The following is a 24,415-nucleotide window of genomic DNA, read 5'->3' as shown; positions in this document are numbered from 1 at the left end:
AATACGGACTCAGATCATCGGGGTGAAGGGGTGACGCATACGCAAGCCTCAAAGATACACAGGGTGGGTGGGTGGGTGGGGCCGGGGACGCGCTGCACCGCCTCCTAAAAACAGCCCGGGGGTACAAACAGAGAACGGACGTCACGCGAAGGCAAACGTGGCGGTGCTTTGCTGCGGCCGACCCTCTGATGGGGAGTTTAGCCAATGCACGACGAAAACAACATGCCCCTACTGCCAGGGTATGGAATTTACTACTACTTTCTAACATCATCGCTACTACTTACTACATCTACTACTACTATTAATACTACAACCACCACCAATACTAACTACTACTACTACTAATACTACAATTAATATTACTACTACCACCACCACTACTTACCAATACTATTACTACCACACTTACTTACATCCACTACTACTACTATTAATACTACTACCACCACCACCAGTAACTACTACTACTAAATATTACTACTACATCACCACCACTACTTACTACTACCACCACTACTACTTACAACTATTACCACTACTTGTACAACTACTTACATCACCTACTACTACTACTATTACTTTTACCACCACTACTACCACTCGTACTGAATAACTGAAGCATCAATCACAGGGATATTAGGTACACAGTCATCAATCAATGACGTAATACACCCTGCCCGTGTCTCTCTCTCTCTCTCTCTCTCTCATCAAATTAGAGGGAGCGGGGATTTATAAGTGTAAGTCTTAATATCGCAAGTAATTATCCTCTCTCTCTCTCTCTCTCTCTCTCTCTCTCTCTCTCTCTCTCCTGAAACTGAATAAATCTGTTTGGGGACGGCAGGAAAAAGTGAGAAAATATTATCTTTAATTTTGGACGTTAATGTAGTTCTAAAAATTTTGGTATGAAATAAATAAAACCTACACAAACTGTCACACACACACACCACACACACACACACACACACACACACACACACACACACACACACACACACACACACATTCTGATCATGCATCTGATAGCCCCATGGTAACAGAGAGAGAGAGAGAGAGAGAGAAAACACGGAATCCATCTATTTATCTATCTACCTATATTATTTAGGAGAGAGAGAGAGAGAGAGAGAGAGAGAGAGAGAGAGAGAGAGAGAGAGAGAGAGTCGATTTCTTTAACTACCGGGAGAAATTTCGCTTAACCTTGATTTTGTACCTAGTTGGCCAGGAAGGTAGGTAGGTAGGTAGGCAGGTAGGTAGGTAGGTGGATGGGTAGGAAGATAGGTAGGTAGGTAGGTAGGAAGGTGGGTAGGTAGGTAGGTGGATGGGTAGGTAGGTAGGTAAGTAGGTAGGTAGGTAGGTAGGTAGGTAAGTAGGTGGGTAGGTAGGTAGGTGGACAGCTAAGTATGTAGGCAGCGGATGGGTAGGTAGGTAGGTGAATGGGTAAGTATGTAGGAAGGTGGATAGGTAGGTAGGTAGGTAGGTGGATGGGTAGGATGACAGGTACGTAGGTGGGTACGTTGGTGGATGGGTAGGTAGGTACGTTGGCAGGTAGGTGGATATGAATGAGGGTAGGTAGGCAGGATGATGGATATGTGGGTAGGTAGGTAGGATGGTAGGTATGTACAGTAGGTGGGTATGTAGGTGGATGGGTAGGTGAGTGGGAAGGTAGGCAAGAAGATGAATTTGTATGTGGGTAGGTAGGTAAGATGATGGGTATGTGGGTAGGTAGGTAGGATGATGGGTATGTGGGTAGGTCGGTAGGCAGGTAGATGGATGGATGGTTGACTGGTAGGTAGGTAGGTAGCTAAGTAGTGGGCAGGTAGGCTGGTTGCTTGGTAGGTAGGTAGATGGGCAGGTAGGTTAGATAAAATAAGCAGGTATAAGGAAGATGTTAAGCAGGTATACAAGCAGGTAAGTAGGTAAAGAGAAGGTAGGCAGGCAAGAGAGGTAGGCTGATTGGTCCGTCAGGTGTGGGCAGGTAAATCACACAGGTAAAATCCACCTTAGTCTATTTTTCAACCTCTTTCCCTTGTCACACCAAAACCTTCCCACAAAGTTATTATTATTATTATTATTATTATTATTATTATTAAATATCCTCCTTCATTCAGGGCTGCCTCACCCCCCCACACCTATTGTCCATTGTTTAAAGCTGAGAAAAAAAAAAATCCTTATCTTATGGTATTTGGGATTTTTAAGAGATATTAGCCAATTACTAACACACACACACACACACACACACACACACACACACACACACACACACACAAAGCATCTTACCAAATTTTATCTCTCTCACACACACACACACACACACACACACACACACTGGAATATCGCACTGTTCTCTGCCCCGCAAACAACGCAAGATTAACGAGTTCTTACACAGCACAGGCAAGAATAACATCAATTCTAAAGCGAAGAGATAAGAAGCAGGTCATTTTCTACACGCAAACATTTCTTTTCCGTTAGACTCCACCGATATTCTTAGTCTCGTTGATTAAGGAAGCTCCCCCAACACATGATCCTTAGCGATTTACTCTTGGATATCGGTGGCTAATATCCTTTTGTAGATTATTTATGCAGAGTATGGCGATATTGAAAGGATTTATGTTACACAGAGGAGTACGGTAATGGAAGGATTTATGTAACACAGGACAAGTATGGTGTAATGAACAAAATAAATCGCTTAGGAAAAGGTGTTACGGAGCTTTCTCAACCAACGCATCAGTTCAACTCCGGGATTGTCTCTCTGTCTCTCCCTTTGCCTATGACCTCCACTCTCGTTAATGCAGTGTGTCCAGGTATCTCGAACTGAATGAATCTTAGTTTTTCTATTTTTTTTAATTTCTAAAGAAGTTCTGGACACTCTTGGCCAAAAATAAATAAAAAAATAATAGATAGATAAATAAAAAACAAAATAAATAAATAAATTGTACAGTGCAGCTTAAATTTTTGGCCTAATTACATAACCACAACAGTATCCTCGTCACAGGCCAACTGAACTTATTATCAGTATTACCTATGCTACAAACTACTACTACTACTACTACTGTTACTACTACGGTACTACTACTACTATTACTTTTCTTCTTCTACTGCTACTACTACTACTATTGATGTTCTACTACTACTTTCCTTCTACTGTTACTACTACTACTACTACTACTACTACTACCACTTTTCTTCTACTGTACTACTACTACTATCGTTCTGCTACTACTACTACTACTACTATTGTTGCTGTTCTACTACTACTACTACTACTACTACAAGAAGCTCATTCATTCACAGCCCCCACTGGGTTCCTTACTGCCCCCCCCCCCAGCTCTTACGCAAGGGGTCAGTGTTGTGAGTGGAGAGTGACGCCACGGGCACTGGGGGAGGGGGAAGAGGAGGGGGAGGGGAGAAGGGAGGGGGAAGGAGAGTGGAGGGGAGGGGGGAAAGCAGGGGAAGGAGAGAGGGGGAAAGGGAAGGAGGTGAGGGAGGGGGAAGGAGAGAAGGGGGAGGGGGAGAAAAGAGGGGGAAGGAGGTGGGGAGGGGAAAGGGGAAGGTGGGGGAGAGGCACGGAGGTGACGGGGAGGGGGAAGGAAGTGAGGGGGAGGGGAAGGAGAGAGGGGAAGGGGAAAGAGATGAGGGGGAGGGGGAAGGAGGTGTGAGGGAGAAGAAAGGGGGTGACAAGGAGAGAGAGAGAGAGAGGGGAGGGGTCGGAATAGAAAGGGGAGTGGGGCCGGAAACGGAGAAAAAGGGGGAGGGGAATGAGTAAAAGGAGGAGAAATGAGAGAGAGGGGAGAAGAGGGAAGGGGAAGAGGGAGTGAGGGAGGGAGGGGTGGAAGAGTTTTGGAGGGAGAAAAAAGAGGAAGTATGGTGGGGAGGGGAGGGGAAGGGGAGGGGAGCGGAGAAGGAAAGGAAAGACAAGATATAAGAGCATCAAGAGACGGGGAAGGAAAGGGAGGGGGAGAGAAGATACTGTAGGGGAAGAGGGGAGGGAGATGTGAGGGAGGAGAGAGGATCGGATAGGAGAAATAAAGGGAGGGAGAGGTGACGAGAGGGGCGGGGAGGGGAAATGAGTGAGAGAGGATGAGGAAAATGGGGAGGAAATATACTGGGGAGAGGGAAGAGAGAGAGGAAAGAGGAGGGGAGGGGATGAGGAGGGGAAGATATGTGAGAGAGAGAGAGAGAGAGAGAGAGAGAGAGAGAGAGAGAGAGAGAGAGAGAGAGAGAGAGCCATCCCATATCTCTCAGCAACAACGTGACTTTCTCCCCCTCCCCTTTATCTCCCCCACTCCCCTCTCTCTTCCCCTCCCCCTTATCTCCCCCCTCTCTCTTCCTCCTCCCCTCGATCCCTACATTAGCGTTGCCAAGGCCGGATTGAGCTCAGTGCCCACGCAACCACCAGAGGGGAAGGTAGTCTCGTCGCTCCGCACAAACGATTCTATATTCCTGATCTCAAAGCTTACTACAACTACCACCACTACTACCTGACCTTCTACCACAATCCCAGAGATCTACCACAACTACCACCATCGGCCCTGAAGCACGCATTCAAGTCATTAACAGGAAAAAAGTAGCCGAGAAAGAATCCAGTGACAAAATCTGTTAAAAACCCACTTTAAACTTTCTAACCGTTTCAAAATCAAAATTCAAACTTCCGCAACGCCCAACCGGCCAAAACGGTGATTGGATTTTGACAATATACTTTAATTTTTGACAAGAATTCCCCGCTTTTGCTTTCTTGGTGGTTTTGAAGGGGAGACTCTGAAGAAATGGAGAGGATACGTGTAATGAGGCCAAATCTACATGATGTCTTGGGCCCGTTTGACTCCAATATTGAAGGTGAGTGCTATTATTATTATTATTATTATTATTATTATTACTCTCACCCCTTATCTTAATATATGAAGTGTGAACAATAATAATTATTATTAATACATTATTATTATTATTATTATTTATTTATTTCATATTCACCCCGTCTTATGAAGTGTGAAAACTGGTGCATTATTATTATTATTATTATTATTATTATTATTATTGCTTCTGTATTCATTTTCCCACTTATTCTGGGCGATAAATCAGAAAAAAAAAAGTTTCAAAAATAAATGAACCATATTCTACTGAACGGGGTCGTAGCGGTATTTATCACTTCGACTATGGTACAAATCCTAACCTACCACAACGCAGTCTTAATTTCACCGCTTACTGCCATCGTAGAGTAGCTTGGTTTGATGATGATGATGATGATTATTATTATTATTATTATTACTACTACTACTACTACCACTACCACCCATTATTATTACTAATACCGTTCTATTGTGATGATGGTAATTTATTATTATTATTATTATTATTATTATTATTATTACTACTACTGACACCCAATTTAATGTTACGTGTTATATTACCGGTGTGTGTGTGTGTGTGTGTGTGTGTGTGTGTGTGTGTGAAGGGTAATGAAGAGAGGAATGGGGGAGGCTGATGAGAGGGGAGGGAGAGGGAGGAAAGGAGGAGGGAGAAAGGTTATGAGAAGAGGGGAGGGAGAGGAAGTCAGGGGAGGGGAGGGGAAGGGGGAGACAGATGCAATGAGATGAGGGGTGTGTGTCCGGGGCAAGGGGGGGGGAAGCAGGGAGGGTGGTGAAGAGGAGTAGAGACGGTATGAGGGGGGAAGGAAGAAGAGGGAGGGGGGAAGGGGGAGAATAAGGGGTGAGGGGGAAGAGGGAGGGGGAGGGAGGGTGGGGGAACGGGGGAGAGGGAGGGACTAGAAGATAGCCAGTGGAATGTAGCCTAGCTCACCTGACCAACACCTGAGGAATAAGACCATGATAATATTAACTTCCTCAACATCAATATCTTACCTCCCTCTCCTCTATCTCTTCCCCTCCCTCTTCCCCATTCCTCCCCTCTCTTCCTCTCCCTCTTCCATCTGTCTCTTCCCCTCCCTCTTCCTCCTCCATTTGTCTCTCGCCCCCCCATCTTCCTCCTCAATTTCTCTTCCCCTCCCTCTTCCTCCTTCCTCCCTTCTCTTCTTTGTGACTATTATCTTATCCTCTTCCTATCCTCTTCCTTCCATCATTCTCCCCCCCCCTCTCTCTCTCTCTCTCTCTCTCTCTCTCTCTCCACTCTAACCTTTCTTCTGCTCCTTCGTCACTTCCTCTTCCCTCCCCTCCGGTTTCCCTTCCTCACTTTTTTCTCTCTCTCCTTTCTGATCTTCCCTCTTCTCTTCCCCCCCCTCTCATCTTGGTCGCCCCCTCCTTCTTCTCCAGTCGTCTCCTTCTCTTTCTCCTCTCCATCTTCTTCCTCCTTCCCTAACCAAACTTAACGCCTCTCCCCTCCTCCCCCACCTCTCTGTCTTCTCTCTTCTTCCTCCTCCCCCTTCTCTCCTAACCTAACCTAACGTACTCCTCTTCCCTCCCCTCCCCTCCCCTTCTCTTCCCTCCCCTCCCCTCCCCTTCTCTTCCTCCCCTCCCCTTCTCTTCCCTCCCCTCCCCTCCCCTCCCCTTCTCTTCCCTCCCCTCCCCTTCTCTCCCCTCCCCTCCCCTCCCCTTCCTTTCCCTTCCCCTCCCCTTCACTCTAAATTGAGACTTCTTTGTATTGGGGTAGTGCTTCAGAGAGAGAGAGGGAGAGGGAGAGAGAGAATTTTATAACACGGGTCACTGAGTCTGCCCAGCCTCCCCGCCCCCTCTCTCTCTGGCCGTGGAACAACTGCTGTCACAACGGTGGAGGGGGAGGAGAAACGAAGAACGAGAGAGAGAGAGAGAATTACGATAATAAGACATTTATAATTTCTCGCTCCCTTTAATTTAACGAGAGAGAGAGAGAGAGAGAGAGAGAGAGAGAGAGAGAGCATATAATTGCTTCAAGGACCAGAAGATTTCGCCGGCTCACCTACTCTTGGCATCTCTCTCTCTCTCTCTCTCTCTCTCTCTCTGTCTCTCTTTCCTAAGGTGCTGGAGTACAACCGATAAGAACTGGTTTCCCCCTCCCCCCCAATCCAGCTGGAGCCACCCCCCTCCCTCCCTCCCCTCTTCTCCCCTCTCTTCTTCCTTGTCTGGCGCCACCCTCCCCCCCTCCTCCCCCCTCTCTCACTCGTCCTTCGTACCCGGCGCCATCCCTCCCCTCCCCTCCCTTCCTATACCTCTCCCCTCCCCTTCCGTATTCCTATCCTCCCTCCCTTACTTCCAATCCCGTATCATTCCTCCCTTCCCCCTCCCTTTCTCCTAATCCAACTTCCTCTCCTTTCCCCCCTTTCCTCCTCCTCTCCCTCCCTCCACGGTACCATCCCTCCATCCCTCCCTCTATCCCTCGTTGTGTTGCCCGTCCATCCTCTCTGTTGCTATCTCTCCTATTTTTATCGCCCTCCCTCACTCCCCTCCTCCCTCCCTCACGTTGTCCTCGCCGGCCCTCCCCTCCTCCCTCCCATCTCTATCCCTCCCGCTGTCTGTCCCTCCCTCTCTCGCTGCCCGTCTTCTTATTCCTCCTACTTTTATCACCCCACCCTTTCCTCCCCCTCCTCCCCCATCCTTCATCCCCTCCCCTCCCTCTCCGGCAACCCTCGCCTCCCACCCTCCCCCTCCCTCACATCCCTAGCCCTCAACAGCATCCCTCCTCCTCCCTCCCTCCCTCCCTCCCTCCCTGTCTGTCTGTCTGTGTTGCTATTTTATCCCCTCCCTCCCCTTTTCTCTCCTCCCCCTCCCCCCTCCCTCCCTGTTTGTCTGTTGCTATCCCTTCCATTTTCATCTCCCTCCCTCTTTTCCTCCACCTACCTCTCCCTGTCTCCCTCCCTCCCTCACGTTGCAGTCTGTCCTTCCTCCTCCCTCCCTCCCTCCCCTCCCTGTCTGTCTGTTGCTAGCCCTCCATTCTTACCTCCCCCTCCCCCCTCCCTCCCTGACCTATCCTCACGTTTTTCTTACCTCCCGTCCTCGCCTTATCCGGCGTCTCTCTCTCTCTGTTGCCATCCCCACTTCCCCCTTCCCTTTCCCCTCCCTTACCAGTCTATCCCTCCCTCCCCTCCTTCCTTTCCTCCCTCCCTCTCACGTGGAAGTTCCTCCCTCGTCCCAGGATGCATTTTATTTCCCCCCCCCTCTCTCTCTCTCTCTCTCTGAGCTAAGCCTTCAAAAAACAGATACCCTCTCTCTCTCTCTGAGCTAAGCCTTCAAAAAACAGATACCTATATGGAGGCCTGTCTTTTTTTTTTTTTTTTTTTTTTTTTTTTTTTAGGACAAGGATAGGTCTATAATTTGAGGTCAGAGGGTATTCTCCTTGACTTCCTTAACGCCTCTCCCTCTGCGATTTATTCAGTGCTGGTCCAATATCCTCTTGACTGTTGGTGAAGAACTGGGGAGGAATTTGAGTGGGGTGGTTAACATGATAGGTGGGATGGTGGTGGTGGTGGTGGTGGTGGTGGTGGTGGTGGTGGTGGTGGTGGTGGTGATGATGATGATGATGATGATGATGATGATGATGATGATGATGGTGGTGGTGGTGGTGGTAGTGGTGATGATAGGGGTGGTGATGACAGGGTGATGATATGATGATGATGAAAACAGGGGTGACGATAATGATGATGATGATAGGGGTACTGGCGGTGGTGGTGACAGGGGTGATGATATAATGATGATGATGAAGACAGGGGTGGTGATGATGATGGTGATGATGGTGGTGGTAGTGATGAAGATAGTGATGATGATGATTATGGTGGTGATGATGATGACGATGAAGATAGTGGTGGTGATGATGATGAAGATAAGAGTGGTGGTGGTGGTGGTGGTGATGACGATGAAGATAGTGGTGGTGATGACGATGAAGATAGTGGTGGTGATGACGATGAAGATAGTGGTGGTGATGACGATGAAGATGGTGGTGATGACGATGAAGATAAGGGTGGTGATGACGATGAAGATAGTGGTGGTGATGACGATGAAGACAGTGCTGGTGATGATGATGAAGATAGTGGTGGTGATGACGATGAAGATAGTGGTGGTGATGATGATGAAGATAAGGGTGGTGGTGGTAATCAATTTCACTCATAATTGAAAAACATATCGACTTTTTAAATCTTGTAAAAATTAATGTGCTTTGGTTTCTCTCCTTCTCCTTCGTTCCCTCCCTATCTATCTATACTTATTATCTATCTACCTCGTGTCTATCTATCTGCCTATCTATCTATCTATATGCCTGTCTGTCTATCTGTTTATCTATTTTCAGGACCATCCCTCCCTCATTTCCTACCTACTTACCTACCATCCTGTCTATCAATCTACCTACCTACCTTCCAATCTACCTACCTACCTACAGTACTTATCACCTACCTACCCACCAACCTACCTTATAACCTACCAATCCACCTACCTACCTACCTACCTACCTACCTCACTTGGCGACTATCCCTCCCTTTTTTCTCATCCTGTCTCCATCCCAATCTCTCTCTCTCTCTCTCTCTCTCTCTCTCTCTCTCTCTCTCTCACTCACTCTCTCAGTAGGTCAGAGACAAAACTAGGTTACTTCACAAACAAGCAAAGCAGGAAAGGGAAATGAGAGAGAGAGAGAGAGAGAGAGAAAGAGAGAGAGGTTCTTGTGTGTGTGTGTATGTGTGTGTGTAAATCGCCATGTAAGCACAAAGGCATTTAATTCATTTAAAGAAAAAGCCTTGGCAATGAGAGAGCTAATAACGTACACACACACACACACACACACACACACACACACACACACACACACACACACACACACAACCTCCCTCTTCTCATTTCATTTCCCTTTCCTTCCGTACTCCTCTCTCTCTCTCTCTCTCTCTCTCTCTCTGACCTTCAAAGTCAGTGGAGCTGCATGATAATTACCTACCTACCACATTCGTCTGCTTACCTGCCTACCTACCACACGTCTACTTACCTGCCTACTTACGGTACCTGTCTACCTGCCTACTTACGGTACCTGTCTACCTACCTACTTACGGTACCTGTCTACCTACCTACGTACACCTGTATTTACCTACCAACCACCCTACCTATTAACCTCCATACCTACGAGAGAGAGAGAGAGAGAGAGAGAGAGAGAGAAGCTATGATTTATGAAACACTTTATGGCTTGAAACTGGATCACACACACACACACACACACACACACACACACACACACACACACACACACACACACACGTACATGCAAAATCGACAGTTTTATGAATCGGTGTTCTCTCTCTCACACATTTTACCAACCATGTCTATCTATCAATCTATCTATCCACCCCTCCATCCACTCACCACTATCAATGTCTATCTATATTGGTCAATTTATCTATCCATATATCTATCATCTGCTAGACTTTCCCTGTTGCTATCTATCCAAGCATCCACTTTGATATGCCTGTCTATGCAACTAGCCTTCCATCTATCCATTTATCTATCTGTCTATCTATCTTATTCCTCCTCCCCTTCTTCATTGCCTCCATCCATCCATTCACTCCATTCTTCCTTCCATCCATCCTCTTCCTTCCTCATCGCTCTTCCTGTCTATATCCCTCATCTCTCTCTCTCTTTCTCTCTCTCTCTCTCTCTCTCTCTCTCTATTCATACAAACATCCATCCATCCATCCTTCCCCTCCATCCACCCACCCACCCATCCGTCATCCTCCCCTTCCTTCCTCCCACCCTCCCTCCCTCTCTTTGTTCGTCCTCCCCCCCTCCCCTCCCTTCCTCTTCCCCTTCCCTCCCCTCCCTTCCTCTTCCCCTTCCCTCCCCTCTCTCCTCCCAGCAAGAAAGGTCAATGAACTCTTGCACACTCTCTCTCTCTCTCTCTTTAAGGTGATGCTATTACATATACACTGTGCATATGGGTGTATATATATGCAGATTTATATATAGGCTATGTACATGTAGAAATAATGAGAGAGAGAGAGAGAGGGGGGGGGATGTGTGGGAAGGGAGGTTAATAAAGTGAGAGAGGAAGATATAAAGCTATTTTTAACTGTGTGAAAGTGGCTTGTTTTGAGCAGCTAGCGAAGATTATTGCTCTCTCTCTCTCTCTCTCTCTCTCTCTCTCTCTCTCTCGCTCTCTCTCTCTCTCTCTCTCACTGCTTTTAAGTCTAATCATATATCCATCTACTTCACTCTATCCATCAATCTCACTCTCCATGCATCTATCAGTCAGTTCTCTATCTATTTCTCTATATCTATCAGTACACAGGAAATAAAGATCTCAGAGGCCTTATTTCTAACCTTTAAAACAACAGTGGTCATCTTCAGGGAGAGAGAAAACATTAACTTCCTAAAAAATACATATTTCCTGTGTTTTTCCCTCCTGTTTTTACCATTTTATATCTATTAATCAAACACTCGGTATCTACGACTATCTATCTGTCTGTCTATATCTATCTGTCTATCTATCTATTATTCTGCTGTGTTTTGCCTCGTAATTCCTTCCTTCCTCACAGCGTCCTCCTTCTTCTTTATTTCATCTCCTGCTTCCCTTTTTCTATCCTACCTCTCGCCTCCCTCCGTTTTCCTTTTCTCCCTTCCCCCATCGTTCTCTCCTCCCTCCTCCTCTCCTACTTTCCTCCCTCTCTCCCTCCCCCTTCTTTCCACCCTTCCTTCCTACTTTCCTCCCTCCTCCCCATCTTTCCTACCTTCTTTCCTCTCTTCCCTCCTCCTTTCCCTTGTTTCCTTCCTTCCCTCGTTCCTCACAGGTGGCGCCTCGTACTGAAAGGGCCACTTAAATCTATGGATCGTATTCTTCTCGGTTAGGGAAGCTCCTTATAACCTTTTCCTAAGCGATTTATTTTGTTCATTCCACCAAACTGTCCTCTCGTTACATAAATCCTTCAAATAACGCCATGTTGCAAAAATAACGCCCTATGTTGCAAAAATAACGTCATATGTTGCAAAAATTACGTCATGTGTTGCAAAAATAACGTCATATGTTGCAAAAATAACGCCATATGTTGCAAAAATAACGTACGATGTCAATTGCACACCTGAGTGCTAAGGTGTAATGAGAGAAATAAATCGCTAAGGAAGAGGTGCTGCGGAGCTTCTTATGCTACCTAAAATACGGAACTTGGGCCATTATGTCAGTTGTTGTTGTTGTTATTATTACTATTATTATTATTATTATTACCGGTATTATTATTATTATTATTATTATTATTATTATTATTACCGTATTAATAATCATCATCATCACCACCACTACCACCACCATTATTTTTTTTTAATCACTACGCAATCATATGCTGCACAATATATGGACAAACCCACCTACTGCTTATTACCATATCAGTGCTCTGATTAAAAAAAAAAAAAAAAAAAAAACTCATTACTCCATCAACCATTTAGAAGTTTAGACCTGGCAGGAAAAAGTGAGAAAAACCACCTCCTATTTAAATACTTTTCTTCACTCTGAGTACCTTGTTTCTCATCTACTCAAGCATCAGTATATTGCTCTATCGATGTTTTTGTTTGTGGATCTATCTGTCTAACTATCTTTATCTATTTTACCTGTATATCTATCCATCTAATCTAATTACCTATCGATCTATAACTACATATATAATCTATCTGTCTGTCTTTCAGTCTACATGTCCATCCATCTGTCTATCTATCTATCTATCTATTTAGCCCACATCATTTCCAGAACGAGGGCAAGTCTGCGATGCCAAATATCCTGGTGCAAAAAATGGCCTACATTCTTGTCAATACCTACCTACCTACCTACCTACCTGTCTACCTACCTACCGACACGCAAGCTCTCACAAACTTGCTACCTACCTACCTAACTACCTACCTACCTGCCTACCTAACTACCGACACGCAAACTCTCACAAACTTGACCTACCTGCCTACCTACCTACCGACATGCAAACTCGCGTATACCTGTCAATTAATGTACCTCCACCAACTTCCTCATTATCTATCCATCTACCTCATGAGTCCGTATTCTCGTCGGCCAAGGAAGCTCCCTAACACCTTTTCCTAAGCGATTTATTTTGCTTCTTATACGTTACTATTACGCCAATCTAATATCGCCACACTCTGCTTAAGTTACATGTACCACAGGATTTTAACCATCCAGACTCATAAATAAATCGGTGAGGAAAAGGTGATAGGGAGCTTCCTTAGGTGACCAGGATAAGGACCACGGTGTGTGTGTGTGTGTGTGTGTGTGTGTGTGTGTGTGTGTGTGTGTGTGAGAGAGAGAGAGAGAGAGAGAGAGAGAGAGAGAGAGAGAGAGAGAGACTATTGCAGGAGCTGAGACGACAGGTGAAATAACTATAGGTATCTATCTATCCATCAATCTATCTATCTATCCATCTATCTATCAGGCAGGTCTACAGCACTTCGAGATAAGGGCGACGCTACAACACTCACCTATCTCTCCACCTCTACCTACAGCACTTAATCTACTTATCTACCCACCTAAACAACCATCACTCCCTTAATCATCTAACTACCCACTTATCTATCTATCTATCTCTCCAGGCCTAGAGCACTTCGAGAACGAGGGCGAGACGGCGGCGAGGGAGAGCCTAGTGCAGGAGTTGACCCGCCAGGTGTCGAGTCGCGCTGATGAGCTAGGGTGCGGCCAGGTGATCATCCCACCTGACCTCATCAGCAAGGTGACTCAACAGGTGCTCAGACTGGCCGATCAGGAGCCGTGTGGGGTCAGGTAAGGTCATCACTGGCTTTATTGTTTTACTGATCCTTATAGCACCTTAATCCACTCCTTTATTGAGCTTACCGAGGTCACATAAGGTCATCACTGGCTTTACTGCTTTATTGACCCTTATAGCACCTTGATCCACTCCTTTATTGAGCTCATCCAGGCCAGGTTAGGTGGTCCCTGGCTTTACTGAGCTATACTGAACCTTCCAGTATCATAACCAACCCCTTTATTGACATTATTGATCTTGTCCTTACCAACCATAGTGTAATTCCATCCTGTACGATATCCACCACTTAATTTAGCATGGCTCTTACTGCATCATACTTCCTCTTTACTACCATACCCTACTCTTTACTACCATACCCTACACTTTACTACCATACCCTACACTTTACTACCAAACCCTACTCATAACTACCATACCCTACACTTTACTACCATACCCTACTCTTTACTACCATACCCTACACTTTACCACCATACCCTACTCTTTACTACCATACCCTACTCTTTACTGCCATACCCTACACTTTACTACCATACCCTACTCTTTACTACCATACCCTACTCTTTACTACCATACCCTACTCTTTACTGCCATACCCTACTCTTTACTGCCATACCCTACACTTTACTACCATACCCTACACTTTACTACCATACCCTACACCTTACTACCATACCCTACACTTTACTACCAAACCTTACTCTTTACTGCCATACCCTACTATTTACTACCATACCCTACTATTTACCACCATACCCTACTCTTTACTACCACACCCTACTCTTTACTACCATACCCTACTCTTTACTACCATACCCCACTCTTTACTACCAAACCCTACTCTTTACCACCCTAATCTACTCTTTACTATCACAACCTACTCTTTTATTACCCCAACATCGGAGCGTTATCAAGAAAGAATGTGAATTTTTTTGTCCTTCGCCAGAATAACCTAAAAAAAAACACAAAATAAAAAAAAAATAAAAAATGTTCCCTGGGTTAAGACTCCACAATAAAACCACTTCACACACACACACACACACACACACACACACACACACACACACATGCCATCGGTGTTTAAAATGGTCAACAATTCAGAGTTATTTTCTAGGCCAATTCTTCACTCTTGTCCCCACGCTACTGTGAGTCGAATCATACCTACTGTGAGCCTAATACGGTGAGGGGCTGTTACTAGGCTGTGGGGGTATCTGTGACTGTGGTATCTGATGTATGAGACGGAGAGAAGGTTGGTGGTATGGGGAGAGAGGAAGAGGTATTGGGGTGAAAGTGAGGGAGTATGCATCAGAGTACAGAGGCTGTGGATTACTCAACACTGCTGGTATAATTACACTTTACTGCTACTTTTACTATTATTATTATTATTACTACTACTACTACTACTACTACAATAATAATCATCACCATCATCATCATCATCCGGACCTCCTTTCCCACCCAAGGGCAGGGTGAGGAAATAATAATAATAATAATAATAATAATAATAGTACCACCACCACAATGACCCACCCACCATCCCCTACCATAACCATAACCTAACCACCATCCCCTACCATAACCCAACCACCATCCCCTACCATAACCATAACCCAACCACCATCCCCTACCATAACCTAACCACCATCCCTACCATTTCCATTGCAGAGGCGGGGTGGTACACGTGCACTACCATGATGGGGCCACCACCCAACACCTGGCCACCATGGTACTCGACCCTACCATGCCCAACACCTTCGAACTCTACCTTAGACTTACTCCAGACACGTCCTCATGGTACCACAAGATGGCTAGGATTATTAAGTAAGTGTGTGTGTGTGTGTGTGTGTGTGTGTGTGTGTGTGTGTGTGTGTGTGTGTGTGTGTGTGTGTGATCTTTATCTACCTGTCTCTTTCTGTGTGTGCGATTTCTTTTCTATAAATACCTGTGTGTGTGTGTGTGGATGTGGGTGTATCTCTGTCTATGTTTCTATTTCTTCCTCTATCAATCTATATGTCTCTCTCTCTCTCTCTCTCTAATCGTACACACTAACCCCAGACTCCCGGGTCGCCGAACAGAAGCCAAACAACCCCTTATCTCTTATCAGCGTAAAAAAAGCCGGGGTAAACTCCGGAATAATGGAGATAACGGATGATAAGGATGTTTTGTCAAAGGGGGTGATATATGTTGCTATTTTTCCTGGCAGACAGAACGGGGCCGAGTTATCTCTGCCTGTACCAGTTTGTGTTGGGTTATCAGGGCTGGTTGTTATCATTATTGTTACTATAAATGAGGGGAAAAAACAGGATATTACCTCCACTGGGTTATCAGGTTCCTCGTTATCATCATCATCATCATCATTACTGTCATTATAAACAAGAAAATTACCTCTCTTACTGGAATCATCGTCATTAAAACAACAAATGGTGTATTACTTATATTACTGGATCTATTATAAACGTCATCATTAAAGAAAATTACTTTCATTACTATCATCATTATCATCATCATCATCTAATATTACCTCTTTCGAAGGCGTTGGAGGTCCAGAAGGCAGACTGTCATTATAAACGTCATCATTAAATACAATTACTTCTGTGGAGGGGGGAAGAGGGAGGGGGAGGCCGAGGATGAGATGGAGGGATGGGGTGGAGAGGTATATGAGAGAGGGGGGTGTGAGTTGGGAGCAGGGCAGTGAAATGGCGGGGGACAGGGCGACTTGGAGGCGATTTGTTTGTGGCCACCCCAAACGGGATTGAGGCGTCTGGCAATAAATAGATAGATAGATAGACTTCTGTTACTAGTGTCATCATCATCATCATCATTTTCATCATCATCGTTATCATCACTTGCATCATCTAATATTAACTCTTTCAAAGGCGTAGGAGGACCAGAGGGCAGACTATCACAATTCCTGTTTATTTTAGGAGCAAGAGACCAACTTAGTTCTTTGACACCAATATACTGTACTTCTTTGGGGGGAAAAAAAAAATCTAGTAACCTCTAAAGTTTGAATTATCCACATTAGACACGACATTCACACCCAGTTAGAGTGCCATCATCATCATCATCATCAGCTGTCACACGTCATCTCTACATACAAAAGCTTAATGGTTCTTTGGGGGCTACGGATGCAAATCGTGCCATTCACTAAAAAATCTGTCTTTATTACCGTCCACCTAGCGAGGGGATGGTGTGGGTGTGGGTGTTCCTTTTTAAATGTTTTCAATTTTGTGTGTGTGCCTTTTCAACCGTTTTCAATTCCGCTAAGACTTACTGAGGGACACTTTAGCGCTACAATAGTGCATGGATATAAATTACCATCAATACTTTATGAGATGATGACTTAAAACCCATGATCTTCCTAAACCTCATGATGATGGTGATGATAATGATGATGATAACTGAAAAATCCTATATCTTTCTTAACTTCATTCTCCTTTTTCTGTCCCACCCACAGGCCTCTCAGGAAATCCAGCCCGCTTCTCCTTAGCACAGACTTTGTTCTGGAGAAGAGAAAATTGTACCCAGAGGAGTGACAAGGCTAATATGTGCATCAACCAATTCCCCAAGATTCGAACCCCGCTCAGAGTAACAGCAGAAGGGCCTCAAAATAACTAAAACGGCAGAATATCTCAAATTTGAATTGCGGTCTCCTCTCTGGCGGTTCCTGGCAACGCGCCGTGCGGAGTTGCCAGTTCGTAAGCAAAACATGAGATTCTCAGGTTTTTATGATTCTTTTTTTCTGTGACAATCTAGTAACTCTGCATTAGTACAAATATATCGTATACTGGTTTTCATGAATAGTCACTACAACTCGTATGTTTTCATAGTCACAATGGATATTAGGAAACTTATTTGCAGATAAAGTAGAAATGTTAACACGCCAATTAGGTTTTTTTTTTTTTTTAATGAAAAAATAACTCATCTCACAAGTGAATATGTATGATTCTGAAATATGGCTTAGAAGCTAATAATTATTTACACGTTAAATAGTTTAATTATGCTTGATAAAATAGACTAAGAAATTTATATCAAACGAGGAGAGAATAACTGTGTGTGTGTTGCAGATATATATATAGTATGTGAATAGTAACACAGATATAAGATGAATTTGTTAGTTGTGCTGTTAGTTGATGATGTATTGTGACACTTGAGTATTGGATATATGAGCTGCGTTATAGGCAAATTAAAAAAAAAAAATCAATGTTTTTATATTGTATTCAAATAACTAATAATATCACGTTTCTTTACTCATTCATCATCGAGTTTTTTCATTAATTTGGCAGATTTCTGGTTGCAGGAGAAACATAAATTGTCATTTTAAGTTTTTCAGTTTCTTTCAGTGTCCCAATATAGTACCAAGCTAACAGAAATAATACGCTCTATTTATGTAACTGTGAATGTACACGTGTATGAAACTGAAAACACGTCTGGCTGCGTGACTGAAGATCTTTTTTAGCTGTCCAGAAGTCGTGTCTGCATTATGGGGATGGATGTAGGTTTGGGTTCAATTAGGATGTCTGGATATTAAGGTGCTTGAAAGTAACGTGATTAATATGCCAGATCAAAGTTTCAGTATATTCAATGTTGAAGTTTGCGAAATTTGTTTTGGTTGTAATTCCATAACAGAATCAATAAAGTCTAATTCTGTACATCTGAATCACTGAAGTTCGATGGTTGGTTATGGAATCAAAGCAAATATAACATCACTATAATAAGTATTTTTGTTTACATCTGAACAACTAAAACTGGATGATCAGTAACGATATTACAACAAATCGAAAGTCCAGATGCTTTAACCTTGGATTTTGGCATATTCATCAAAAACTGAAGAACCCTGCCGCGCGCGCACACACACACACACACACACACACACACACACACACACACACACACACACACACACACACACACCACCATGACTACGAGCGATGGACTACCCAAGATACTGTAAACCGTGAAGTGATGCCTGCTATGATGTTTGTGATGGACTACAGAAGATAATGACGTAAAGTGTGGGTTGATGTCAGCTACGATGTTTGTGATGCCTTGTGATATATAAGCACGGCAGAACTTTAAATACCCCCACTGGATTCTTCACAAGGGCTTATTTGTATTCTTTGCATTCCCGGAGGTTACAAGGCCCCTTGCTATCTGAATAACCAGATAATCGAACAGATCACTCGTGTTTTGAATAATATTTTTTACCTGATTCTGTTTTTCCCCCATACCCTTAAATTTTTGTAGATGTTAAAAAGTGATACAGAAAAATTATATATTTGGAAAATTATAACTAAAACAGGCACAAAGTTTCAAAATTACCATAAAACATGCAACAAGCAAATGCAACAAAGGCAAACTGATACTTAAAAAAAAAAAAAAAGTTCAAATACACAAAAGTTCGAGTGGATTATCATATGTAAGGGTAATTTGGAGTCTGCTATAGTCCTTCTTACCAGTGTATTAGAAAATTAATAAAAAATTCCAATGTGAGTTTACATGTAACTTTGATATAAAAATATAAAAGATATCCTACAAGGAATTATATATATGTTGGCATGTGTAACATAGCCAAAAAAAAAAAAAAAAAAGACAAATTAGAAAATTGGGAAAAATTACAAGAATATATTAAAGTTGGAAATGTAACAAAATTTGCAAAAACTATTCCAAATGAGATTATATTAAACAAAACATAACAAGAATATAAAAAAATAAATAATACGAAAAATATAAAAAATCTGCAGAACATGACAAAAAAGGAAAAGAAAATGGCAATAAGTATTCTACACATTTAACACAACAAATATCACAAAACTTAGCACACACAAAAAAAAATCTAATTATATTCAACATGACAATTATTACAAAACTTGGTAAAAAAATGAAATATTCTACAGGAGATTAAGTTGGAGAATTTAACTATGAAATTCTTGTCTGTCTGTATCCCTTTCTGTGTACCCGTGAGAATGGCTGTTTAGTCTGCCCTTAACCCCTTTGCTCTGATGACCCAGTTTTTATTCCATTCTTGCTGACTCCAGGCAATTGTACTGAGCTTTGGAAACCCTCTCGAGCTGGAGGGGTAATGAGAGGCATGACCTACCCCTCCAGTTAAAAAAAATCATGTCTCAAAAAAGTAAATAAAATGATAAAAACAATAAAATCGTCAGGATAGAGCAAGAATAATAATAAAGTTCTCAGGCTGAAGGGGTTAAGTTGGACTGCCTTGTTTCTCTGTCTAACCAATGGGGCAACATTTTCGTGTGCAGAGTCCCCTAACACCTCTTCCTTACGTATTTATCTCTGCCTACCCCCGAAAAGGAGGATGGTGGGCTGCCGGAGGTGGGTAAATTGAGTATCACACTGTGCTGATAAGAGAGAAGTGTAAATATCACGCAAGAGAATGTTAAATAAGTCGCTAAGGAAGAAGTGTTACGGAGCCTCCTGTCCTAACCAGAATGTGGCCCCAACAAGTCTAGAAATCTATTTAACACAAAGTTTTTATGACGTTGAAAATATATATATAAATAAATATATATAATAAATGTTTTGTACGATTTCTCTTGACTTTTATTTTGCCTATGGAAGTGTTGATAAGAATTAGTATGAGTCTAGCTGATGGGCAGTATGAAGCGCGTTGTGTGTGTGTGTGTGTGTGTGTGTGTGTGTGTGTGTGTGTGTGTGTGTGTCAGGATTCCGGGGGACTGAACGGCGGGTTGACAAAAGTGTACCCCACTCAATTGGACAAAGTAATTCTCTCTCTCTCTCTCTCTCTCTCTCTCTCTCTCTCTCTCTCTCTCGTTTATTCTTGAAACTACCAGAAACTCTAGATTAAGACGAGGGAAAGGGAACGTTGCCAAGAGTCTGACCGGCCCTGCGAATCGACCATTGGCCCTTAAATACACAAGCAGACAGACAGACAACTAGGTAGATTAAATCGCTAACGAGGAGATATTAAGAGTCTCCCGGGTCCACAAGAACACGATGATAAGTACCTGTTAACACCCAGGCGGCGAGGGCGTGTGGTTATCTCAGGTGGGTCTGCTTGCCCTCACAGCACAGGTAGCAACAGGTACAGCGGAGGTAATTAAGCACTCACACCCTCTCAAGATTTCCGCCCAAACACCTACCAATCTGCAGTTTATTCTCTCTCGGTCCCTTCCACACGCGTCACTACTCCATCAAAGAATCCAAACAATGCATAATGATTCAAAGCAAAACTGACTTTCTTTTTCACTTTGACTGTACTAAGCAGTGTTTTAACTGTACCTAACCCCCAGACGATTTTACTTAGCTGACATGAACCCCTACGCAGCATAATGGATCAAGGATATTAACGGGGACTGTAGAAAGTAATGTGTTTCAATCTCGCCCCCTCCAGACGATTTTATTCAGCTGAGACTAACCCTACGCAGCAGAGAGGTTGAGCAGTAGGCCACGTCCTTGACCCAAACCCCCCAGTCACCCAAACTTCCACATACTACCCCTCCCCCCCACCCAACACTCCCTACCCTCGCCCTCCCCCACCCACCAACCCCTCTCCCAAGCCAACACTGCCTACCCTCGCCCTCTCTCACCCACCAACCCCTCTCCCAACCCAACACTCCCTACCCTCGCCCTCCCCCACCCCAACCAACATCCCTCCCCTTCTCCCCACCTAACACCCCCTACCCTCCCCCACCCCCATCTAACACCCCTCACCTCCCCCTTCCAAGGATAACACTGGCCATCAACCCATCCAGTGCAGTGACCCCCTGTTTTGTTCTTACTAACGTCTGACGATTTTTTCCCTGCCACTCAACAAGCTCTTTATTTTACTCTGACCATCCCCAGACGGTTTTATTCAGCTGAGATAACCCCAACGCAGCGTACGGGTTAAGGGGACCATGTCTGTAACGCCTACAACCCCCTCACCAGCCTCCTCCATCACCCCTTCCACAACACCTCCCCCTTACCTCTCTCAATCCCGTCTCATCTCTCCCCTCCATCCTCCACCACCCCTTCCCCATCACCTCCCCCCTCCCCCTCCCTATCACCCTGTCTCCCTCATCTTCCCCATCCCCCATCACCCCCTCCCCCATCCCCTCCCAATATAAAAGTACGAATGTGTTTATTAGTAGTACAGTTCATTGACCCTTCCTTGCAGTGACCTGTTTTGATATGGATACCACCCAACGATATTCTTCAAGGGGAAACCTGTCGTAGAGAGAAAAAAAATCTGATACACCTGCTCAATAAACCCACTTCTGAAACTTACATTTTTTTTTATTTATTTTTGTATTTTTATTTCATTCAGGCGAGATAAACCATACACATTATTACGATTCAATATTCACAGATCATCCTTTTCACTGCTAAGGCGGGATTAATTTACGTCTTGAATTTAGGTATTCACGTCTTTCATTCTCGCCGACCCCTAATGACCTCACTCAGCACAGACCACCCAAGTCAGCAAAATCGTTCACCACTTCAATTCAATGACTTTTTTTTTTTTTCCCCTCTGGTGGTGTCCTGAATAAAAATAAATATATATAAATTAAAAAATAAGTCGCAGTCAGGAAGGGGTTAAGGAATAGGCCACGTCTCTTATCCAAGGCCTCACCCCACCCCACCCCAACCCCCTTCCTCCCCCCAAAACCCCCTCCCCCCCTGGCTGTGCAAATGTGTTTATTAGTAGTACGGGTCAGTAACCTTATGTTTTTTTTTGTTTTTATGCAGACCCACGATTTTAGTCGCCCCTGGCCGTGTGTGTGTGTGTGTATAAGACAGACAAGCAGGCAGGCACAAACACACACACACACACACACACACACACACACACACACACACACACACACACAAATAGGCTATAACCAAGACAAATGTTACCAATTAAAATTTTTATTACAGAATTATCACCATTCTCTCTCTCTCTCTCTCTCTCTCTCTCTCTCTCTCTCACACACACACACACACACACACACACACACACACAGAATATCCAAGTACACAAATTTACCCGAGCGCAATCTTAAATAAGAACCTACCACAACGCTGTATAATAAATCAATCAAAAATAAATACGTGTTGCACATGAATGCTGCATAATAAGGCCTCCCCATCTGCACGTTGCACAATAAACCTCTCAAGCAATATTTTCCAGCGACCCTTCACGCCCTCTGGTTCCCCCTTTCACCGCCAGATGTCCCTCTCTCCTAAGATGCGCAAAGCCGTCTAAACAGGAGTGAATAATCAGCCCCTTGGGACGCATTTTTCACCGTACTGCTCTCCCCACACGAATTATATACACAGCTTTGGAGGGATTTTTGGCCAGGTTAGAGTGAAAAGGGTATAGCGGCCACAGATCCTAAATATTACCTAATTAACGCTGAGTAATTAACCCCTTAAGACTGAGGACACATTCTTCACTGTACTGCTCTCTCTACACGAATTATATACACAGCTTTGGAGGGATTTTCAGCCAGGTTAGGGTGAAAAGGGTATAGCGAACACAACCTCAATATTACCTCATGATCTGACACCGTGAAGTGGGATGCAAACTCCATTTTTATTATTTTTTATTTTTTTACGATGGTTTTTGAAGTACCTGACAATGATGGAGTGTCTTTGGTCTTCCTGTATGGCTGCCGACCGCGCTATGTAGGATGGGATGCAGGCTAACCATACGTAAGAACCACAGACGTTCCATAAATGACCATCAAAAATTTGGGTTTGGCACTTCATTTTGCGATTTTAGGTTTATGTCCTCAAGGCTTACTGAATTTCAAGCAACCATGATTTAGTATGTCGTAAAAGTCGCCCAGTTCCGTCATAGGAAAGCAGAAGAATCAATAGGATAGACTCTGGGACTGGGCGTATGTAAATCTTACGACAACTTTCTACGCGAGAGTCCTGTTTTGGAGGGGTGGCAATTTAGGCTACCGTGCCAAATTCGGCGCAAAACTCATTAGCAAACGAAATCGCAGACCGAACGCGCTGGGAACAAGACCCAAGCAAAAACGCAGACATTTACAGTTCTTTGACCCGCAGTGAAGGAGAATAAACCCGTAACGAACAGAAAACAAGTAAATGCCGAGCTATCTCAAACGACCGAAAACTCCAGCCAGCATGTAAACAAACTGGTCGCCGGGGTTTAAGTGGCCAGCTAATTTTTTCTTCGTCTATGTTTTCGTCCAGCATAAACATCATGGGATTCTGTTGACCCCAAACGGTGGTTCAGACGCATGCAAGCGCGGGCACACACGCACGCACACACAAATAATAAACCGATTACATTATATATTATTATTATTATTATTATTATCACATCACACCCACAAACAAACACTTTAAGCCTCTATTATTATTATTATTATTATTATTACAGGGCAGTTCCCCAAATCCCGACTTCCAAAAATACCAGTTTTCCTAAAATTCTTAAAGTAAAAATAATAATAATAATAATAATAATAATAATAATAATAATGTCCGTATCACCAAAAGGTCTCTTGGTTTACTTTCCAGGGTCACCACAGACTTTAAAAAATATTGCAGTTGTCTTTAGTCATCAAAGCTGGTTTAAACTGGACTCGATCTGACCCATGAAGCTGATTTACCTTTTTTTTTTTTAATGTGATACTGACCCTACACACACACACACACACACACACACACACACACACAAACCCCGCAACCCAACCCTAACTCAACACTCTTAACGCACATACACCCACACACCCACAGCCACACTCACTCCCACCCACCCACCCACCCACACAC

The 24,415-nt window shown here is 43.9% G+C and overlaps 1 protein-coding gene across 1 annotated transcript; it reads left to right on the top strand.

Moving 5' to 3' along the window:
* The first annotated feature begins 4,387 nt into the window (after window positions 1-4,387).
* LOC145402059 (protein charybde-like) lies at window positions 4,388-19,356 on the top strand. Its single transcript, XM_080274160.1, has 4 exons — window positions 4,388-4,830; window positions 13,470-13,656; window positions 15,326-15,481; window positions 17,118-19,356. The coding sequence occupies exons 1-4, from the start codon at window positions 4,761-4,763 to the stop codon at window positions 17,194-17,196; spliced, it is 492 nt and encodes a 163-aa protein (XP_080130286.1). The 5' UTR covers window positions 4,388-4,760; the 3' UTR covers window positions 17,197-19,356.
* The last annotated feature ends 5,059 nt before the right edge of the window (window positions 19,357-24,415 follow it).

This window comes from Coenobita brevimanus, chromosome 57 (assembly GCF_032717465.1).
Source record: "Coenobita brevimanus isolate Jiangsu-jjx chromosome 57, ASM3271746v2, whole genome shotgun sequence".
In the NCBI taxonomy this organism is placed as follows: Eukaryota; Metazoa; Arthropoda; class Malacostraca; order Decapoda; family Coenobitidae; genus Coenobita; species Coenobita brevimanus.
The sequence above is the reverse complement of the archived record's forward strand: the minus strand, read 5'-3'. Positions and strand labels throughout refer to the sequence as shown.

Coding starts and splice junctions, on each gene's coding strand:
- LOC145402059 (XM_080274160.1), top strand. CDS start 4,761: ATGGAGAGGATACGTGTAATGAGGCCAAATCTACATGATGTCTTGGGC. Junction 4,831..13,469: donor GTTTGACTCCAATATTGAAG/GTGAGTGCTATT, acceptor CTATCTCTCCAG/GCCTAGAGCACTTCGAGAAC. Junction 13,657..15,325: donor CAGGAGCCGTGTGGGGTCAG/GTAAGGTCATCA, acceptor TTTCCATTGCAG/AGGCGGGGTGGTACACGTGC.